The 20,286-nt window shown below is 39.4% G+C and overlaps 3 protein-coding genes across 5 annotated transcripts in view; 1 reads left to right on the top strand and 2 right to left on the bottom strand.

The window, feature by feature from the left end:
• Positions 1–52: 52 nt before the first annotated feature.
• slc66a3 (solute carrier family 66 member 3) lies at positions 53–9,006 on the bottom strand. Its single transcript, XM_033642429.2, has 7 exons — positions 8,736–9,006; positions 6,233–6,315; positions 4,375–4,444; positions 4,180–4,237; positions 3,656–3,776; positions 1,705–1,746; positions 53–563 (listed from the first exon to the last, which is right to left on the bottom strand). The coding sequence occupies exons 1-7, from the start codon at positions 8,879–8,881 to the stop codon at positions 463–465; spliced, it is 621 nt and encodes a 206-aa protein (XP_033498320.1). The 5' UTR covers positions 8,882–9,006; the 3' UTR covers positions 53–462.
• Positions 9,007–9,837: 831 nt separating this feature from the next.
• On the bottom strand, positions 9,838–14,000 carry cimip5 (ciliary microtubule inner protein 5). Its single transcript, XM_033643129.2, has 3 exons — positions 13,698–14,000; positions 13,487–13,526; positions 9,838–11,055 (listed from the first exon to the last, which is right to left on the bottom strand). Exons 1-3 carry the CDS (start codon positions 13,928–13,930, stop codon positions 10,858–10,860), a joined length of 471 nt encoding a protein of 156 aa, XP_033499020.1. The 5' UTR covers positions 13,931–14,000; the 3' UTR covers positions 9,838–10,857.
• Positions 14,001–15,697: 1,697 nt separating this feature from the next.
• The window catches only part of LOC117267296 (CAP-Gly domain-containing linker protein 4), an 88,728-nt gene continuing 84,139 nt past the window's right edge, over positions 15,698–20,286 (top strand). Inside the window, exon 1 of one of the 3 annotated variants that reach the window (XM_033643124.2) lies at positions 15,698–15,829. Coding sequence is in view for 1 of the 3 variants with exons in the window: in XM_033643123.2 (XP_033499014.1) it covers positions 16,633–16,636 (4 nt within the window). In the remaining 2 variants the exon portion in view is untranslated. Of the gene's footprint in view, positions 15,830–16,513; positions 16,637–20,286 lie in introns of those variants that run through there. The other 2 variants (XM_078174973.1, XM_033643123.2) reach the window with 2 other exon arrangements.

Here is a 20,286-nt window from a genome sequence, read left to right as displayed (position 1 = left end):
ACTTTGCTGATTTTCTGGGTGTGTTTTCAATGCATGACACTGAAATCACAGCTGTGTGAGAAGCTGTAATGTTTGCTTTATTAAAATAGGTAAGAAAAGCTTTTCAAAATACAGTATTTCAAATCCTGAGGAAGAAGATCTCGCTTACACTTGGCTTGTGCTGTCCTATCTAATAACTACATTTTGTCACATACAGTATGAAAAAACACTGGTTTCTGCTGTCACTACACGCAGCAGATTATCAGTCACTGGAATGTTATAAAAAAAAGGTGTGTGGGTTCAATACTGACGTGAAAAAACATTAGAAAAAGCACATTTTATGAGTCAGTATTACAAAAGCTGCTAACATAACCGTTGTTACTCGTCAGGTTTGTGTTTCAGCCCTGGCTGTGTCCAGAGTAACCCAGTAATCCCTGCTGAAACAGAGCTGGAAGACATGGGAGTGAACTGCAGATTTAAAGCTTAGTCCTCTTTCTTGGATCTGCCGCCGTTTCTCTGGTAGTAGAGCACAGTGAGCAGCACCCACATGTTGAGCGAAGTCATGGCAATGAATCGCACCAGAACTGTGACAAAGAGAGAGATTATATTTTACATACTTATGCTTAAAAACTTTATAAAGATTCAGTCACACTTACATCAAGAAACTGTTTTTGGCATCACAAAACAATGAGCTGAGGATGTGCAAGTTAAAAGGTGCTAAAGTGAATGTCCCTTGGTGTGCCAAGAGCTGACAATAGCCCCAAAGGCAAAATGACAAAAGCTGACACAATGGCCACAAAACATCCACAAAGAGACACATAATGGCCTCAAAGAGACACAAATTGACTACGAAGAGGTGCAAAACAACTACAAAGACATCCAAAATGGCAAAATGACAACAGAGACAAAACAGCTACAAAGAGACAAAATGGCAACAGAGACACAAAACTGCCTCAGACACAAAACAACCACAAATGGATGTAAAACGGGTACAAAGAGACATAAAACAGCCTCAAAGAGATGCAAAATTGCCACAAAGAGACACATAACAGCTCTAAAGACTACAAGGAGATACAAAAGGGCAATAAAGAGACACAACAACCTCAGAGACACAAATGTAACACAAATAGTTGTAAAACAGACACAAAATGGTCACGGAGACATAAACAGAAACATAAAACAGCCTCAAAGATATGCAAAATGGCCACAAAGAGACACAAAACAGCTACAAAAAGAAAACTATTTATATCCCCATTAATCCTGGCTGTCTCGCTCTTTCGTTGGATGCCTTTTATATGTCTGTGCCCAGACATAATCCATCCATGCTTTGGTGTCAAATGGAAAACTCTCTTTCCAAACTAAGAAATTATGATAGCAGGTTCTATTTCATATTTTACACCACGTGTACTGCATTTTCTCCCTTGTAAACCTGAAATATACAAACCTCATCCCAAATTAGCCTTTAAAGACACAGATACTATATGAGCAACCAGAAGCTACTATCTTATGGAAATTCCACTTCCATCCCTCCCACTGCACATCCTTACCCTCGTAGCAAAACACCAGGCCACAAAAAAAATCCTGTACTCATGTTAAACTATGATGATCATTATTTAGGAAACAAATCTTTTTAAATTGTTCTTTTAGAGATGTTTATAGAGTTTGTAAAATTCCTGTGTGGGACACCACACATCCCACTGTCATTTGTAATTCAGGCTGACTTACCCTGCGTGTCTCCGGTTGTCACTGTGGTGGTGTAAATCCGCGCTGAAACAAAGAGGAAGCCCAGTTAAAGACATCCTCATTATCAAAGAGAACATCTAATATTTAATTAATGAAGCTTGGAATTTGTAATTTATTAAATGAGGAGCAGAGTAAATAGCATTATACATATTCATGAACAGGAACATTACAGTAACAGCACTGTGGGGAAAAGAAATAGTCCCAGAAATTGGTTACACATTAATGAATTTATTAGGAATGCTGAACACGAGGGTTAGACTGACAAGAGGGTGATATTTATTTAAAAAGTGGAGATCGACCTTTCTGAAACAAGCTGTATTTATTGTATCCCAGACTACTCTGGGTATTTAGACTACATTAACCTGAATTAATTGATTCTGAGACACGCTCCAAAGGTATAGCTCAAATAGGTTTATTATCAATGTGCTACTTATTGTGTGGTCCATACATGACTTTGTTATTATCAGTATTAGTTTTAGTGACCGCACAGTGATCACAAGCTTTCAAAACCTGCTGATAATATAATGTCTTGGCATTTAAACCTGCTGCAATCAATATTTTAAATATAATAACAATTGATCCCACTGAGATTTATCACTATCTTATCTTTCACCTCATCCACCTACTGTTGTGCTTCACCCCAGGGTGGCTGTGGGTCCTTAAAAAGTCTTAAAATACCTTTAATAAACATTAATTAACAAATGGTCTTGAAAAGTAATAAGTTGCCTTCAATTCAGATTGCATGTCTTTTATGTTAAATAGAAAAAACTTTATTCATCCCGAAGGGAAATTAAGCTGTCCAGCAGCTTATAAAAACAACAACATTTGATATTAAAATAGACATAAAATAAAATGTTAAAATAAGTTAAAAAATGTTGGCACGATGCGTAAAAGTTAATTTATACTTCTGTGTCGTCGTAGAGCCTATGCCATAACCTATGTAACCTGTTGTCCCTGGTTTTATATTAGACAAGGAAAAGATCGCTAGATGCTAGGCTAATTTATACAATCTAAAATGCCATAGGCTTGTGCTAGTAACGTTAGCATGTTATATTTGTTTGGAAAACGCATTTAGTGTAGTGGTAGTGATTTTGTCGGTGAATCTTGTGAGTTGTAATGGAGTAAATTGTGTGCCGTTACCTTTGTTAAATGTTGCCCACTAGTTGCTAGGCTAATTAATACATTGTAAAATGCCATAGACTTGTGCTAATAACGTTTGCATGTTGCATTTGTAGGGAAAATGTGTCCAGATAAAGACAAGTGTTTGTCTGTGAATGCTGCAAGTTATAATGAAGCCAATTTGTGTACTTGTTCAGCCATATTCAATGTGTGTTTAAGGTGTGTTTTGAATCAACTAAACTTTACAGCACTTAATAGAAACCTCCACCGCCAACTAGTGTTGTGGAGGTGTAACTGCAGAGTGACACAGACACACCACAGCACGTTAAAATGCTCACAACGGTGAAGGTGAAGTGTGTAGACTACGTGCATAGGGTCTATGCACAACCATAAATCCCCTTTAACGCAAATTTAACACAGGAGAGAATTGCTATTCAACAGGGGGAACAGACTTCGACAAACCCCATTAAAAAACAAAACAAAAAAAAACATGTTTTTGGGCATTTAGATGATGCAATGAGTCTGCACCATTAAACTACAACTTGCTGGCTAGCCTGCTTGTAGGTTTATTTTTTCTGTCCTTTAACAGAGAATATCATCAGTGTCGCTTTACCCTTCTGTTCATTTTGAACTGACATTGATGCGTTTACATGGAAAGAGTATTTTTTCACTTTTGGTGTGTATTTCCATTAAAAGTTTGGTCTAGATATTTCTAAGTTGTTCCTGTTCTAAAGTAACAGTATTGGGAAACTGGATAGGTGAAAGTGCAACATCCAGGACTGCTTTGTTCTCATGCCCTATATGTGATACTCACCCATACATGTGTAGGTAGCCATGGCCCAAGTGAGGGCGCTAACCTGTCCAGCGTCTTTCGACCTCCACAGGCACTGCAGCTGGGCAAATTTACTGGCTGCACTGATGAATGTGCACAAGCTCTGAGAAGACAGTGGAAGTCAGACTGAATACACATTTAGTCTCCAGTGTTTCTCTGTGTTCATGTAACATCATGACCTGTGAAACTCTACAGCTCAGCTTAAAAGTTTCAGATATTCTCTGTAGCCTGCGACAACTCAAACTTTTAGGGAAACAGTCGCAGGATCACTGCGCTCACCTATTTATATGCAAATACACATTCAGACACATTCATCTCATTAACCAGCACGACCATTTGGCATTTATAAGGTCTGGGTGTCTTCCTGAGACGCACTAGGTGCAATGAGGTCTGGATAACTTTCTGTTCAGAGCTCCACATCATTACTCCTGACTGATGATGTGCCATCTCTTTGCTTACTTTGTGACATGCTGTGACTTATGATTGATGTTGAACTGATTTATTACCATAGCCAGATCGATGATCCACTTCTCCACAGTGAGGAGCCTCCAACCTCCGACAAACCTGAGCACATTAGGTTAAGGCAATAACACGTGACATACTGTAAGAGGTATTGACAGAGGCTGACGGGTCATTGATTGTCTTCAGCACTGAATGAACACTTTCCCATGCGGGGCTATATGAAAGTGATGAAAGGATACAGCAAGGTGTAGATGAGGCTCTGTCGCAGGCTGCCGTTATAGTGAAGAATCAGGAGCAGGAGGAAGGCATCTGAGGACACAGGGAAGGTTATAACGCGTGGGCTGCATGTTTCACAGCACTGAGTTTGATTTCAAGGAGCTCTGACAGCTCTTACTGTCAGTTTAACTCACCCAGACACTAACATCTCTGGTTTACAGACTGGGTCTACAGACACGTAACATATCTGAGACCTACATTGTTAAGACATCAGTAACAGGCCTCTATGGGCTGCTCTGGAGACTCAAGTACAGTGCTAGTTACTAATGGAGATCAATAAAGGTCATAGTCAGTTCAATGCCTCTTTAAATTAAGACCATGTCAAGTCATTTGTTCCCACACAACACATGATTACTGTGGTAGTAGAATTTTTTACATGACATCAGCTACAGCCCACGTCAATCATGAGGATGATGTATTGATTTTCTGTCAGACCCTTGTTGCCATGACAAGATAAGCTCATGTGTCTGAGCTCTTAATTTAATTATTTCACCAGACAAAGTCTAGTCCAAACAGAGAGACATATTAAAGAAAATCTAAGAAATTATGTGTTTAAGATAAATACAATATGTAACAGCTGTACTGAATGTCACTTTTTTCTTACATCTGAAGATTCTACTGAGGTTTTTGAATGAACCTTGAATGTCTGGCATCATATTCTATGATGTCATCAGCCTAAAAAAAACTCCTTTCAATTTGAATAAAGCGATTCATCGGATTAAATTAGTCTTCTTTATTAAATGACCTTTCTTTAATGAATAAATGTAATTCATGTTGCTGTTAGATTGCTGCTAGACTGCTGCTTTAATACAGGTGCATGCCTCCCTTTGTGTGCAGCAAGCAGGAGAGCAAACAGTTTTTCAATAAATTTTGTCTATTGGATGTTTCAATGCTGTGGAGTTATTGGAAATGTTTGGATCAAATGAGTCAGAGACAATCCTACGCAGCCATCACAGGAATCTAATTCTATAAATAGTATGATAAGCCTACTAACAGTATTATGTTGCATTCATGCGCTCCTCAGATAACACCATTTCTTCAGTTGGGAAGTCATTCTTAGGATTTTGGTGTGTTCACGAGCTTTATGTCGTCACATAAAGACAAAATGGAGGCTACAAAGAAGATGTGTTGTATTTTATTGCTCAGAGCATTTAAACAACGCGTCCATAACAGTTTAAAGCTTTATATTAGAAAGTGGTTTTGTCCCAGACTTGTTGCTGCACCTTTACATCCACTAGAACTATTCAAATGTTGCTTTATCTGACTAATGCTAATAAATAATTTTCCTAATGAATCTAGGTCTGCACCTAACAGTTAATCCCATGTGGGGAATTAACTGTTAGGTGCAAATTACATGTGGGCAAAATTACATGTGGGCAAAAAATTGGCATGTTACATGTGAGTTAATAGAAAGATTATTTACTCTTGTCCACTATGTTTCTGCATCAACTTTGCAACTCCTGTACCAAAGTTTTTGCCAACTTTCCTAGTTGTTCTTCCAACTTAAGGGACTTGTAAATTTTCCAAGTCGGGCACTTTTTTTCCAATTATTCTGACAACACATGAATGCAGAGTTAGTGCAGCCTAATCTTTTTCTGCGACTGTGCAGAAATACCGGGTTTAAACAGAATGAATAGACCTGCCCAGCATTCATATGTTGATTAATAATTTGAATGTCAGCGTGATGAACAAATTTTTGAACTACTTAGTACAGCCTTGTAATAGCCTATATTTATCACATACATTTAAAATGTTATTTGCCTACAAATTTAAACACATGACACCTTTTAAAAGGATATCATGTAACTTCAGACAACTCACCTTGAGCGATGAGGATTGGATATTCCAGGTATGTTGGAGGTGGGTAGTCATAGTACATTTGGTATGTTACAAAAACAATGAACCTGTTGAGCAGAAGGTGTCAGGTTTTTACATAATGTAACATGAAACACTGAAGCAATGTTCAAGAGCAAATGAGGCAGCAACTGGGTGTGTGGCAAAAAACAAATCACTCAAAGCCTGATGGTATGGGAAAGAATTCAACAAACTCAGCCTTCAGTTATTGTAGTCTTCAGCAAAAGGAATTCTGAGTCTCTGCAGCTGCTTACCAACATGCAGCTGGATGCATTGCACAAAAGAAGAACATATATTTTATTAATCCCCTAGCGGGTATCCAATTTTTTCACTCCGTTGCCATATACACACAAGCCCCAAATACACACACATGCACAAATACGACTGATACATGCATTAAATGGAAAGATGTCAGAGTGAGGGGACTGCCTTGTACAGGCTCCCCAAGCAGTTGGGGGTTCAGTGCCTTGCTCAAGGGTAGCAGTGCCTAGGAGGCGAACTGGCACCTCCCCAGCTACCAGTCCATGCTCCCTATTTGGTCCAGACGGAGACTTGGATTGGGGACTCTCCAGTTCCCAACCAAAGTCCCTATGGACTGAGCTACTGCCGCCCCAGTAGTGGTGCCAGTGATCTGCAAATACATATGCAGATCCCACTGCTCTGATGCATAAAAAAGTACAATTTTTTATGCACATGGTGATGTGTCCCTCACACTATGACAGTTTTCCTAAAATTAGATTAAAAAAAAAACCTCAAATACACCATCTTGCTTACAGTAAGGCAATATATCGCAATGTATTGATTGGTAACCCCTGTATCGTGACACATATTTTATCGCCACATTCTGCAGACACAATGTTGGCTGAGGCACTGATGCGACATGAAGTTGCCATGATGATAAACAATCAAAAGGAAATTCAAGTTAAAGCTGCACAAGGCTTTTCTCCACACAGAACAAAAGATCTCTCGCCGACTGCACTTGATGAAACATTTAATTTCACATTTGCATCAAGTGTTTTTATTCAGTGACTATCTGAACAAGGTTATGGCACATCATCAGATGAACAACTTACAGTGGCTTGAAACTAACATGAGGAGCAAATATATTTTTATATGCAAAAAGGTTTGAGCTACATTTGTTCTGAGACAGGCTGGAAAGTGAGTTTTAAAACCCAGAAATCTTCACAACTATTAGAGTTATCACATAATCAGTACCCGCAGATACAGTTTAATCAAGGCATTGTATAGTTTACCACGGAGCAATAATAATAAAAATATTATTTATTGCACCTTGAGATGTGGTCATGTGCTGTGTAAATATTGGTTTTTCCCAACAGCAACCACAGCAACACCGGAGATCCCTTAGCAATTGGAATGATGAATATATTTGTTAAATGGCTTTGATTTTTTACCTGACAATCACACCTAGTGCAGCTTTATGGCTTGGCTATTTCACAGTAGCATGCACAGTGACAGCAGGCTATCGCTCACCAGCACAGTGGAGACATTTGGGACAGTGCAGCTACTGCCAGACACCAGGGAGAGACATTGAGAAATTATACATCCTTACAGACCCAAAATTAAACAAGATCCGAAAAGAACTTTTATAAAAGCCGCAAAAATCAAAAATAATTTGGCAATATCTCCTCGAACCCAACATGTAATACTGACTGTAAATTTAGAGGCAGAGTTATTCCTAGCTTTGCTTGTGTCAATACTGACTGTTCAGACACAAGAACCAGCTCACTGCACTGATTTAACCTCAGATGTCACACTCCTTCACACAGATGTTAGGACACACACACACCTAATTGAGGCTACATATCCTTGCCCAAAATCCTCAGCTCTGTGAAGAAACCACAGTTTAGTGTTAAGCCTTCACAGTGGGATTAGGTTTTTGTATTAGAAAGCTTTTCAGCTGTGTGCCTCAAAACTCGGCCAGGGATCCACCTGGAGACATTCTCTACTGTGCATCCTCTAGTTTACTCTTAATCTAGAAAGGAAACTGGCTTTGCATCCTCGTGCTTGCACCAAATAATCACTATGTATGAGGATGTGCTCGTGCATTTCCTTCATTTCCCCCACCAAAGGCAAACAGTGGGGCAGTGAGGATGGTTGAGCAATAATATAGGTTTTATAACATTTTATTTAAATAAAAGATGTATGATAGTTCAAAAGTATGCCGAATTGACCATTACATATTAGTAATTCAATAGCAGGTTTAAACTGCGTTTAAAGATAGTCGCACATTCACCTCTAAGCAAGACCGTAATAAATTGCAAACATTTTAAATGGAGTTTGGAGCTGGGGTCCTCCCCACCAGAGGTGTTCCCGGTGAGGAACTGGAAGACAACATCATTACACCAGAGTTGCATAATCGTAAGTAATGCACTGCATACTTTATCACATTGTTCCCGTTGTCTTTCTACACAAGTTTACAGATCGATAACAGTATTTAAAACTCACATACCCGATCAGCTCGAGGAGGAGACTGTTGAGGCTGACTCCAGCCGTGGATTTCGCTCGCATCAGTGTAAAAATCTGCGGGAACTTCAGCACCATGCACACAAACAGGGTGCTGAAATTAGCGGCATGTAGCAATGTGTCGACCGGCATTGTTTATTACTGATGGAGATGACAAAAGGTGAGCTTTAAATTGTTAGGTCTGACAGGATTTTGCTAAATGTAGCAGCCAGATGCTGCTGCTGCTGCTGCTGCGCTGTCACCAGTGTCAACATTGATGAATTTAGTGAAGCTTTCCGTTTTAAACTTTCAAAATAATAGAAAATGACGCTTATTTTCAAATAGTGTCGTGAAATATGTAGTTCTAAAAATAACAAATCTAATCAAATTAACTTTCAAGTTACTGCAACTCTAAAAAGAGTTGCTTTGTCTAAATTGTATCCAAAGAAAGATAAGTACACTTTTATTTTGAAGGCTAAGATGTTTGATTTCCTTTATAACTCTGTGAACTTGGCGGTTTCTCGCGTCAGCCGGCATCCTTTCCCACTTCCGCATACATACACTGAAAGCTGATTGGCTCGTTGTGCTCACAAGTTACTCAGAGTTAACTCATTTCAAAACTTGCCGTGGTGCTCGCTTCCTGTCCTCTCGTTTCAGTGAGTCTGCATTTCAACAGTCTAGGACAAAAGTCCTCAGTCTGTTGTGCTGTCACATGATGGAAACCACTGAGGCACTATTACTCAAATACTCTAAGCAGGGGCACATACAGTATGAAACAATGGGTTTTGGGGGCCCTCTCCCAGAATGTTTTGAGCATCAAACAATCAATTTCCTGTGTTCTGGTGGATTATATTGCACCTTATTGTGTATTTTCTACATCAATATATGGTGTAAGTGCCTTTAATTTTGTCAAAGGAAAAGTTCTCTGCTAGTTTTCATGTTTTTATTGGAGAGACAAATGCACATGTTCTAAATATTGAGGGGGGAATGTCTGCAGCGTCCCCCCAGAAATCTACACCTGTTAATTTCATCATATTTTCTGTACTGATTTAACATGACATATTATTTAATACTATAAATATAACAAAATCAGTTAAGCACACACAAACTTTAAAATGCAAAATCTTTATTGCAATAAGACATTAACTTCCAGATTGTACAAATTTCTCAAATAAACTGGGGACCAACATTTTGATTTAAATTTAGACAAAAGGGGCAGTGATTTATGATGACTTAACAATATACAGAATGGCCTTTTAGAGCTGCTACAGTAGGCTACAACAATCTGAGATATGCTGCTGCTCACATAAAGTGCAGACGAATGTAAGCTACATCATTGTGAAAATCACACAAAAATAAATTGATGTAATTCCTCCACCGTGGAACAATGGCTTAGAGGTCCTGGTAAACATTTGACAGTATGTAACAGCTATTTTAAACATTTCATTTTAAAAAAATAAAACCAATTTAACACCAAAAATAAGATATAGACTTATTCCTGCAGCATGGGCAAGTAAGGAGCTGCTTTTAAACTGTATGCTAAAGTTTTTTCGTTCGTCTGTGCAGCTCAATTTGAGTGCACAAAGAAATGAAGTGGTGATACAACCTTTCTCTCATCCAAATTTGATCAGGTATCTTGTTAGATTATCAAGTATCTGATTAAACACCTGACGGAGCTCGGATGACATGAATCTGATCTGCTGGTGTCTTCTCTTCTCACCTGTCTTTATCGCCTTCTACATTAACTCTATAGGCTACTCTTGCATGTAACCTTTTCTGCCACAAAGAAGTACCCAAACCAAAGACTACATTTCTGGACATAAAGTACAATATGAAATAATCAAATATTTGAAGAATTAGCAGATGTGTGAGAGAAAACATTGTTCTCTTGTAAATCCTGACTTCCTCACTGATATGGCTTCATATGTCTGTATCACCAGTGAAATGATCAAAAAAGAAAAATAACATGGAATCTAAACTCACTTAGGCTGAGCTATGGTGAGTGCCACACCATGCCAATCTTATAATCATCTAAGCTCCACATAAAGACAATGCAGTCTGTAGAATCCCAAAAAGAAAACCCTGATGTGCAGAGGTCTTGATGACAAGTGGCTCATCTTCAGAGCCGTCTAGCAGGGCAGCATCTCTGGATCCAGCTTGCGCTTGTGATTGCCTCCAGACCAGAGTAACAGCCTGTCCAGTCTGACCAGATCACTCCCCAGCTGAGTGGACAGTCTGCTGCCAAACATCTGGTTGGTGGTGTTGGGGACGCGGTCAGAGAAGAGCGACACGTAGCTGGGTAAAGGCTCCTCTGACTTCAGCTGGCCCTACAAACACACAAGGGGTCACATGGACACATTCACCTGTATAATGGCCTACAGATGAAGCTGACGTTCAATTCATCAGGGACAAATACGACTTAGCTATCTGTAATCGGTTACTACATAGGATGCTTTTTTACAGTACTGTCATCTATTATATTCTACTGAGTATTTAAACATGTTTACTTAATTTTGATGTTCAAAGAACTTACAAGGAGTGACTCTAAATGAAAATATAACAACCAATGATGCAAACTTTTTCGCATCATTGGTCAGTTTTTATGGTCAAAAAGTTAAATATTGTGCTGTAGAAAAAAGACACGAGGGCAGAGGTGTCACTACAACATAAAAGGGGGACATGTGTGAAATGTGGGGCTTGGGTACCTCCAGCAAAGTAAAAAACAAATAAGTCCACACCCCAAGTAGCTCCCAATTAGAAGGATTTTAATGCAGAGTAAAGTTTCAAGCCACATGACTCTCCCTTCATGACATGAAAGGAGAGGAGTGCGGGAAACTCAAAATTTGAGGGAGGTACCCAAACCAAAAACAGTACAAAAGACAGCCACATCCCAACGTTGGATGGAGAGAGTGCTGGACCCCTCAAGTTTTGAATTTTAAATAATTTCCTGCATCCTGGTGAATTTTTCTGCACAATTTTGTGCCTTTTGTTCATCATTTTAAGGTGGAAATGTCCTTAATTATGTCAAAATAAAAGTTTTCTGCAACCTTCATGTTTTTATTGAGGGGAACAAATGCACATTTGAAATACTGGGGGGAACATGCCCCCTGCATCCCCGCAAAATCTACGTCTATGCAAGAATAGGCAGTATTTTTCATATCTTCCGTGCACATTTTAGTGTGACTGTCAGGCTGTTAGTGAGACATCATTAAAGATATTTGAGCATATTCATGTAAATATAGGCTATTCAGGGGTATTGCACAAGAAAATGTGTTTAGAAGAGATGTATTCACTTCACGGGAGTCACAACAACATTTGTGAAATTTGCACATATAGTACAGGCCAAAAGTTTGGACACACCTTCTCATTCAATGCGTTTTCTTTATTTTCATGACTATTTACATTGTAGATTCTCACTGAAGGCATCAAAACTATGAATGAACACATGTGGAGTTATGTACTTAACAAAAAAAGGTGAAATAACTGAAAACATGTTTTATATTCTAGTTTCTTCAAAATAGCCACCCTTTGCTCTGATTACTGCTTTGCACACTCTTGGCATTCTCTCCATGAGCTTCAAGAGGTAGTCACCTGAAATGGTTTTCCAACAGTCTTGAAGGCGTTCCCAGAGGTGTTTAGCACTTGTTGGCCCCTTTGCCTTCACTCTGCGGTCCAGCTCACCCCAAACCATCTCAATTGGGTTCAGGTCCGGTGACTGTGGAGGCCAGGTCATCTGCCGCAGCACTCCATCACTCTCCTTCTTTGTCAAATAGCCCTTACACAGCCTGGAGGTGTGTTTGGGGTCATTGTCCTGTTGAAAAATAAATGATCGTCCAACTAAACGCAAATCGGATGGGATGGCATGTCGCTGCAGGATGCTGTGGTAGCCATGCTGGTTCAGTGTGCCTTCAATTTTGAATAAATCCCCAACAGTGTCACCAGCAAAACACCCCCACACCATCACACCTCCTCCTCCATGCTTCACAGTGGGAACCAGGCATGTGGAATCCATCCGTTCACCTTTTCTGCGTCTCACAAAGACACGGCGGTTGGAACCAAAGATCTCAAATTTGGACTCATCAGACCAAAGCACAGATTTCCACTGGTCTAATGTCCATTCCTTGTGTTTCTTGGCCCAAACAAATCTCTTCTGCTTGTTGCCTCTCCTTAGCAGTGGTTTCCTAGCAGCGTTGTAGCGCTTGATGGTTTTTGCGACTCCACTTGGGGACACATTTAAAGTTTTTGCAATTTTCCGGACTGACTGACCTTCATTTCTTAAAGTAATGATGGCCACTCGTTTTTCTTTAGTTAGCTGATTGGTTCTTGCCATAATATGAATTTTAACAGTTGTCCAATAGGGCTGTCGGCTGTGTATTAACCTGACTTCTGCACAACACAACTGATGGTCCCAACCCCATTGATAAAGCAAGAGATTCCACTAATTAACCCTGATAAGGCACACCTGTGAAGTGGAAACCATTTCAGGTGACTACCTCTTGAAGCTCATGGAGAGAATGCCAAGAGTGTGCAAAGCAGTAATCAGAGCAAAGGGTGGCTATTTTGAAGAAACTAGAATATAAAACATGTTTTCAGTTATTTCACCTTTTTTTGTTAAGTACATAACTCCACATGTGTTCATTCATAGTTTTGATGCCTTCAGTGAGAATCTACAATGTAAATAGTCATGAAAATAAAGAAAACGCATTGAATGAGAAAGTGTGTCCAAACTTTTGGCCTGTACTGTACGTTTAGTCTTACCATCTGATCATAGTTCCTGAGGAAGTTCCAGTTCTTCTCCCTGTGGACCATGGTGTATTGGTTAAGTCTGTTAAGCTTCAGTGATCTATAAACTAATATAAACTGCCATAACTTCACTACACTCCAAGATTTTAGCCTGTAATCACCATCACAGAAATAAAGTCTTATCCTCCCCAGCCAGAACAGTTAGATTATCAGGTGTCACACTCACCATTCCCGCACTCCTCTCCTCTCACTCCACACCATCTCTTTCCACACTTGGTCCTGTTTAACGGGATCCCTCCTGTCTGGATTCAGCTCCGGGGACACCGCGTCTCCTTTGGCTTGGCGCGTCCTGTCCGCTGCTGCTGCCGGCTTCCGGGTCGTTATCGGCCTGGTCCCGTTGGCTCGCTCCGGTAACCGGTAACCTGCAGAGGATACGCGCCTGACATTGTTCAAGTCCATTTTGGTAGCTCGGTTGAAATCGTGGTTTACCGTCAGGTAAGCGCAGTATGTGAAGAAAAATCACTGCCTGTACTGAAGCCGGTTTGTTTGTGTTTCCATGGAAACGGTGAGCAGGGGGCACACAGGAGGCTACTTCACAATAAAATGTAAACAGGACCTAATTAACGTAGGCTACCTGTAAGTAGGCCTACATCTCAACCACATTTAAGATAAGATAAGAGTTTATTAATCCCTTAAAGAGGAAATTCACACGTTACAGCAACTTAAGAGTCACAAGCAAGAATAAAAAGTGATTGAGTGATAAGATAAGTTGCCTATACGATAAAAATACAAAGTAGATGAAATATAATTAAAAAATCACATAAAACACTATACAGGCTACACTATATATACCACTTATACAGACAATGTATGTCCATGAGAGTTGCACAGGATAAATGTAATAGTAGACACATGATGTGTAGTATTTTTTCTAGAAAAATATAAACGTATAGGATATAAATATCATTGCATTTTAAGTGGTAAAATATTGCACAATAGGAAATGGCACGGAAATATTACGCAGTATAAATTTACACAGGCAGATATCCTTTATATTTATACTGTGTGACATTCCTGTACAGTTTCCTATTGTGCAATCTTTTACCACTTGTTGTGCAATTTTTTTCCCCCAGTAAAAATACATTTACATATATGTATATATTTAGCCTACCATTACATCAAGTGGGAAACTGATTTTCGTCCTCCAAAGCACAGTGAATTTAGGCAAAACATGCTCAACATAAATTTAATCAAGATCATTACAATACACCACTGCTTCTATAGCTTGCAACAAAGATGGAAGGCTATGTTGCATTGTTTAGCCTATGACTTGTGATATCAGCCTATTTGTTTAATATGTGGAAGCACATTGTGCATGCAACTATTTTTCTTTTTAATGTCCAAGAGTTCTTAATTCCATCATTTGAAAAACTATTTCCACCACTAACAAACACTAAAAAAAAACCCCTCTACCAGCTTGTTTCTCCCCCCATCACTCATGCTGACACACCTGCTCTTGCAGAGGATGAAAAAAGTGATTGGTGTTAAGGAAAGGATGAATGGTTCTAAGCTGCCCCAAACTTGAACCACTGGGACTTATCTGAACCAGCAAAGTGCAAGGTCTTAGATAGAGGTAGAAGTATATGCTGAGGGCTCTTCAGGTTGATGAAATAGCACTGAGTGTCTACAGCCCAGCATCCCACACTACTGACCCTGTGAAATGACCATTTGCTGAATGGGAAGATGAGTAATGTCCCTGTGTGTAAACTTGGTGCCCCCTGACCGTGGTAAATGATATAGTAGGTGTTGGACTTTAAAGTATCTCCATGTGCAGTCCACCTCTGTTTCACATACTTACAAATATAACATTGCATTTTCTGTGTGAGTAGTTTCTGTTGGTTATTTGGGTACACATGCTCTCAGAGATTAATGTATCATCAAAGTAAGTGTCCATATTCAGTGGAACAAATCATGTGTCCAGTTAAAATTAAACCATTAAAATAAGAAATATAATTGTATAGAAATAATTTCCTTGTGAAGAAAATCCACATATTTCAGGATTTCAAAATATATGGACATTTTTAAAATATTTAAAGTAAATTTAATCCGAAAATGTTATTTTCATCGAAACTATACAATGCTGTGAAACTTCTCATCAGTTTCTATATATCTGTTACATTTATTTTGAAGACCGGAAAAGCACGACAAACACTTTTACTCTGAAATCTGAATGCTGAAACCGGATGTGCTTAGCTATGTAGCTAAATCATAGTGAGAATTGACGGAAATTAAATCCGCTAACTTATCACTATCTTGTCATTTCCCCATGAGTGAATTGAAACGAGCAGCAAGGCCAAGGTAATACAAATATTTTTTTGTGTACCGTGAGCTAAACATGATATTTATTTCTATTTCGAGTCGTGAAGTGCATTTTAATCTGTCAGTATGCTTGGCCCAGTATCTTTGCTAGATAACATTACCTCTGAGGAGCTAACATGAGTGAACATTAGAGAGGGCACTTCATCTCACTTGGCAACTTTTCCCGCAGTGCATGAACATGAAATATGTGGCTGCTTATATTTACCAGGCATGGACTGAAATAAATACGATATAACGTCAGTGTACTGTAACGCTATCTGAGTACGAGCCGGCTTAACAACATATGCTAGCAACGGCTAACAGTTCCAACGGCTAAAATGTTAGGAGAAATACCAGATGTGTTAAGAGCCGAAGTTGATAAGAAACCAGGCAAATAAGTGTCAGGGCATTTGGTAAGGTAATGTGGCTTCAGCAGCCTTCAGTGCTGCAAAGCTATGATGCGAGGGAGTGGTCACTGCTGAGCAAGTTAGCTCGACCTCTTCAGCTGTAACAGTAATTTAGTTAACCCTAGCTAAATCCAGGCTGATGCAGAGAATGGGTAGCCCAACTGTGGGACAATATTTGTGTATTTATTTGTGAATAACTAGTAAAAGTTATCAGGTCGTAAATAAGTGGGATGCACACAGGTGTTTTAAATTAGTCAGACTGATAAGACCCCTCCTCAGGTTGAACAAAGGTGGAGCTAACGTTATGTTGGGAGTTGCAGGAGGTGGCTAATTAGGACAAGTGGAAACACCTGCGTCGTTGGACCATTCATGTGAAGAGCTTGGTGACGCGAGGCTATGTGTAGGTACCCTGAGGTTATGATATTCAATAGACCTTTTTCACTTGATGTTTTGTCTCGTCATAGCAGGTAAAGCTCAGGTGTAACTAACATTAAAACTGATTGCATTACATTTAGGGGAGCTCGTTTCAGGGTCCTCTTATTGTGCCTGCTGGCTCACTGTCATGGTTTACTGGGACACTTGACCTGAACCATCATCAGCAAAATTTGTTTCACCTGTGCTTTCCCTGCTATGACAGGTCAAAATGTCTGCTGTGAAACTGTCTATTAAAGGTCCAGCGTGGAGAATTTAGTGGCATTTTGCAGTGAGCAGTATTGGGGTCTATTAATGCCACTTTCTAATAGGGCTGCAACTAACGATTATTTTCATTGTCGGCTAACCTGTCAATTATTTCTTTGATTAGTCGACTAATCATTTTATCGAAAAATGTGCTAAAATGTCGGTCTGTCTCTTCCAAACCCCAAAATTATGTCATCTAATGTCTTGTTTCGTACTCACGCCAAAGGGTTTTAGTTCACCGTCATGGGAGAGTGTGTGAAGCTGCCAGTATTTGAACATAAGAAGCTGCAATAGGAGTATTTTAGGGTACTCTTATAGTACTTTTCTATGAAAAATGACTCAAACGGATTAGTCGACTACTAAAATAGTCACTGATTATTTTGATAGTCGATTAGTCGACTAATCGTGGCAGCCCTACTTTCTAAAAGTAAATGTTGAACAGAGGAAATGCTCAGAATCTACAAATAGTCTGTTTAATGTATTACAGGATTACACAGAGGTTTATAGTTTGTTAGCCTTGCTGCTTTATACTTATGCCAGCATTGTGTTGGAGTGTCACACCTAGTTGTAGGTAGTGGTGGTAGGCCATAAACAGTGAGGTTGCAGAGTGCAACCAGCTGAAACTTCACATGTGCCAAGCTTGTTGGAGAACTATGGTGGCTGATGCAACAATATGAATGGCCCTGTTTTTAGCCAGTGTTTGATTTGTCCATAGACCTTTTTCCCTGTAGACTTTTTGACGTGTCTTTAGTAAGAAAAGCTGCATTCCACTTTGGGGAAGCCTTGGTATTGTGCACGCGGGCTCACTAGAATAGCTTAATGGAACAAAGTCATTGTTAGTGTTAGAGCCATTTTTTTAATCTGTGTCCAATAATGTGTGGGTCACTGGTTTCCACAGTAGGTGGTGTGTAAACAATGGTGTCTGTGAAGGTACAAGTAGAGGAAGAGTTAATTACTCTACAGGTGCGCTGCTTACCGGGAGAAGCACACAGTTTTCTGACCACCGTTTAGTGGCCTAACTTTGAGTCTTTTGTTTGTTTTACATAGGCGTACAAGTTATAATGGTATAAGTGTGTTTAGGTCAACAAAGGCTATATTGTTAAATGGACCGATTGTTGCAAATAAATGATCTACGCTTGAGCAACCGCATGGACTCTGATTCATTCAATGGAGCTGCCACAGATGGCGCGTCAGTTAGAAATCTTGGTAGCAGTAGGTTTTTTGTTTGGTAGAAATCAAGTCACTACAGTTAGTGTTATCAATTTCATCTGTGCTCTCCCTACTATGACAAGTCAAAATGTCTCCTGTGAAAAAGGCCTGTTTTGGTCGACTGTAGAACAACATGACAGACTTTGTGGAAGAGGTAAGCCCCCAGGAACAGTGTCTGGCTTTGAAGCTAATTTTACATACTGGCTAAATGTCGAATTACAACTTCCAGGTCCATCATGTGATGTCATGGTGCCCAGAAAGACTTTTTACGATAGACTTGCATCGTAAAAAGAGACGTCTGTAAATCAGTTGATACATTTTTTTTTGAGCGTCACCCTGCCCCAGAAATGACTCATTTCACTATCAGACTTATCTCTGTCATCCAATAACATTTTAAAAGTCTTGAGGAGCTACATGATTTAACAGTTTTTATCCCCATGCAAGTTAGCGGATGGCTAAACTGGAAGTTAGCTGCTCATGCACTGTAAGTTTCCTGTGCGCTTGCTCTATGGGCCCTTGTAATAATCCCTCAAATGTAATAAATTTCCCACAAACGTAATAGCAGCTGCCTAATACAAACGTAACACACAATTTTCTGCAAATGTAATAACTATTACATTTGAAGGAAATTATTACATATGTGGGAAGGTGAAAATCTAAACTGTAATAACTTCCCACAAATGTAATATGAGACTGAATAATGATCTTTGTGGTTGTTGTTGTTTGTTTACTTATACACCTGCCAATAGTTATGCGTGTGTTGACAAGCAACCCGCAGGTTGGGTGGGGCGGGTCAGAAAGTGACAGAGCAGCGTTCTGAGTAAGTATAACTTACAGAAACACACACACACACACACACTCGTCATTCCTTGTCAGTTCACAGAATTACTCTGTGGCAGCAAATATGTTGTTTAATTGGATTTATTTTATTTTATTCTGCCTCTTGTTAATAGGGATTTAATGGGAAATTTATTACATTTGCGGGATTATTACATTCAAAGCTGCAGATTTGTATTACGTTTGTGGTTTATTACGTTTGTGGGCTGTTATTACGTTTGCGGGTGTAACAGGCCCCTTAATGCAGAAAATCGGGGTAATTTTGTGCTGTGGAAATCAAGCTTTTTTGGCTCTGTGCACCACTGAGATACTTTCATAGGAATGAACAGGGGCCCTCCAATGCTGTATCCAGTTCTCTTTATACATCCACGTGAAGAGGACCCACTCTGTATGTAGATTTAAACAGCTCATTCTAAGGTAACGAAAACACAACGATTCTTATTTTCAGGTGATTATAAATAAATAAAAACATAGTTATAGGCTACCTTTTCTGTCTATAGATGCCTATACACTGGACTTTTAAGTGAACATGAACAGCTCCAAAATGTTGAAACAAAACCAAGACTTCACAGTTCAGTGTATTCTTTTTTTAATAGCTTGTTTTCACATTTTAATCTTTTATTGTATCTCGATAGTAAACTATGGTTCTAAGAGAATGCATGTATGCACTGACACAATCCTACAACAAACTGTATAGTTAACATGTGTGGAGTCACAAAGCAGTGGACGTGCCACAATGTTTTGAGTTATCCATTTGAAATACGTCACAGTATTGTCTCTGCATTGGCTTTGAGAATGAGAGCAGGGTGACATCATGGGTCAGGCACACAAGGAGAGGCTTATTGCAGAAGTAGGCCATTGTCCCAAGTTACACTGCAAAGTCCTAATCTCCAGACAGACGGACAGTGACCTCAGAGAGGCATCTGGAATATCTCTGCTCACTCATCAGCAGCATGAAAGTTGATGTTGAACAAACTAAAATTACAGTTTATGTTCCATGTTTGACATAGATCAGCCCAGGCATTAGAAATACTGAAATCTAGTTCATGCTTGTGTTTTTTTTGTTTGAGCTTGGTGTGCGATTTATGATGTTTCAAGCAATAACCATCTGTAAAATAGTACATGTACTTAGTGACCACTTCTGAAGTATTTTCCAGTTTTTCTTAGAGAAATGGAGACTGCATTGTCAATGATTACAACACTTCTAACATCTCCCTATAGTCCTTGTTCTGCAAGGCTAAATGGAAAACATCTAGTCAGTACATGTGCTGCTGCAGGTCATTCGATGAATCCTTTCTGCTTGAGGCTTTATGACATCAATTTTTA

Source organism: Epinephelus lanceolatus, chromosome 15 (assembly GCF_041903045.1).
Source record: "Epinephelus lanceolatus isolate andai-2023 chromosome 15, ASM4190304v1, whole genome shotgun sequence".
In the NCBI taxonomy this organism is placed as follows: Eukaryota; Metazoa; Chordata; class Actinopteri; order Perciformes; family Serranidae; genus Epinephelus; species Epinephelus lanceolatus.
This window is presented reverse-complemented; position numbering and strand designations above follow the sequence as displayed.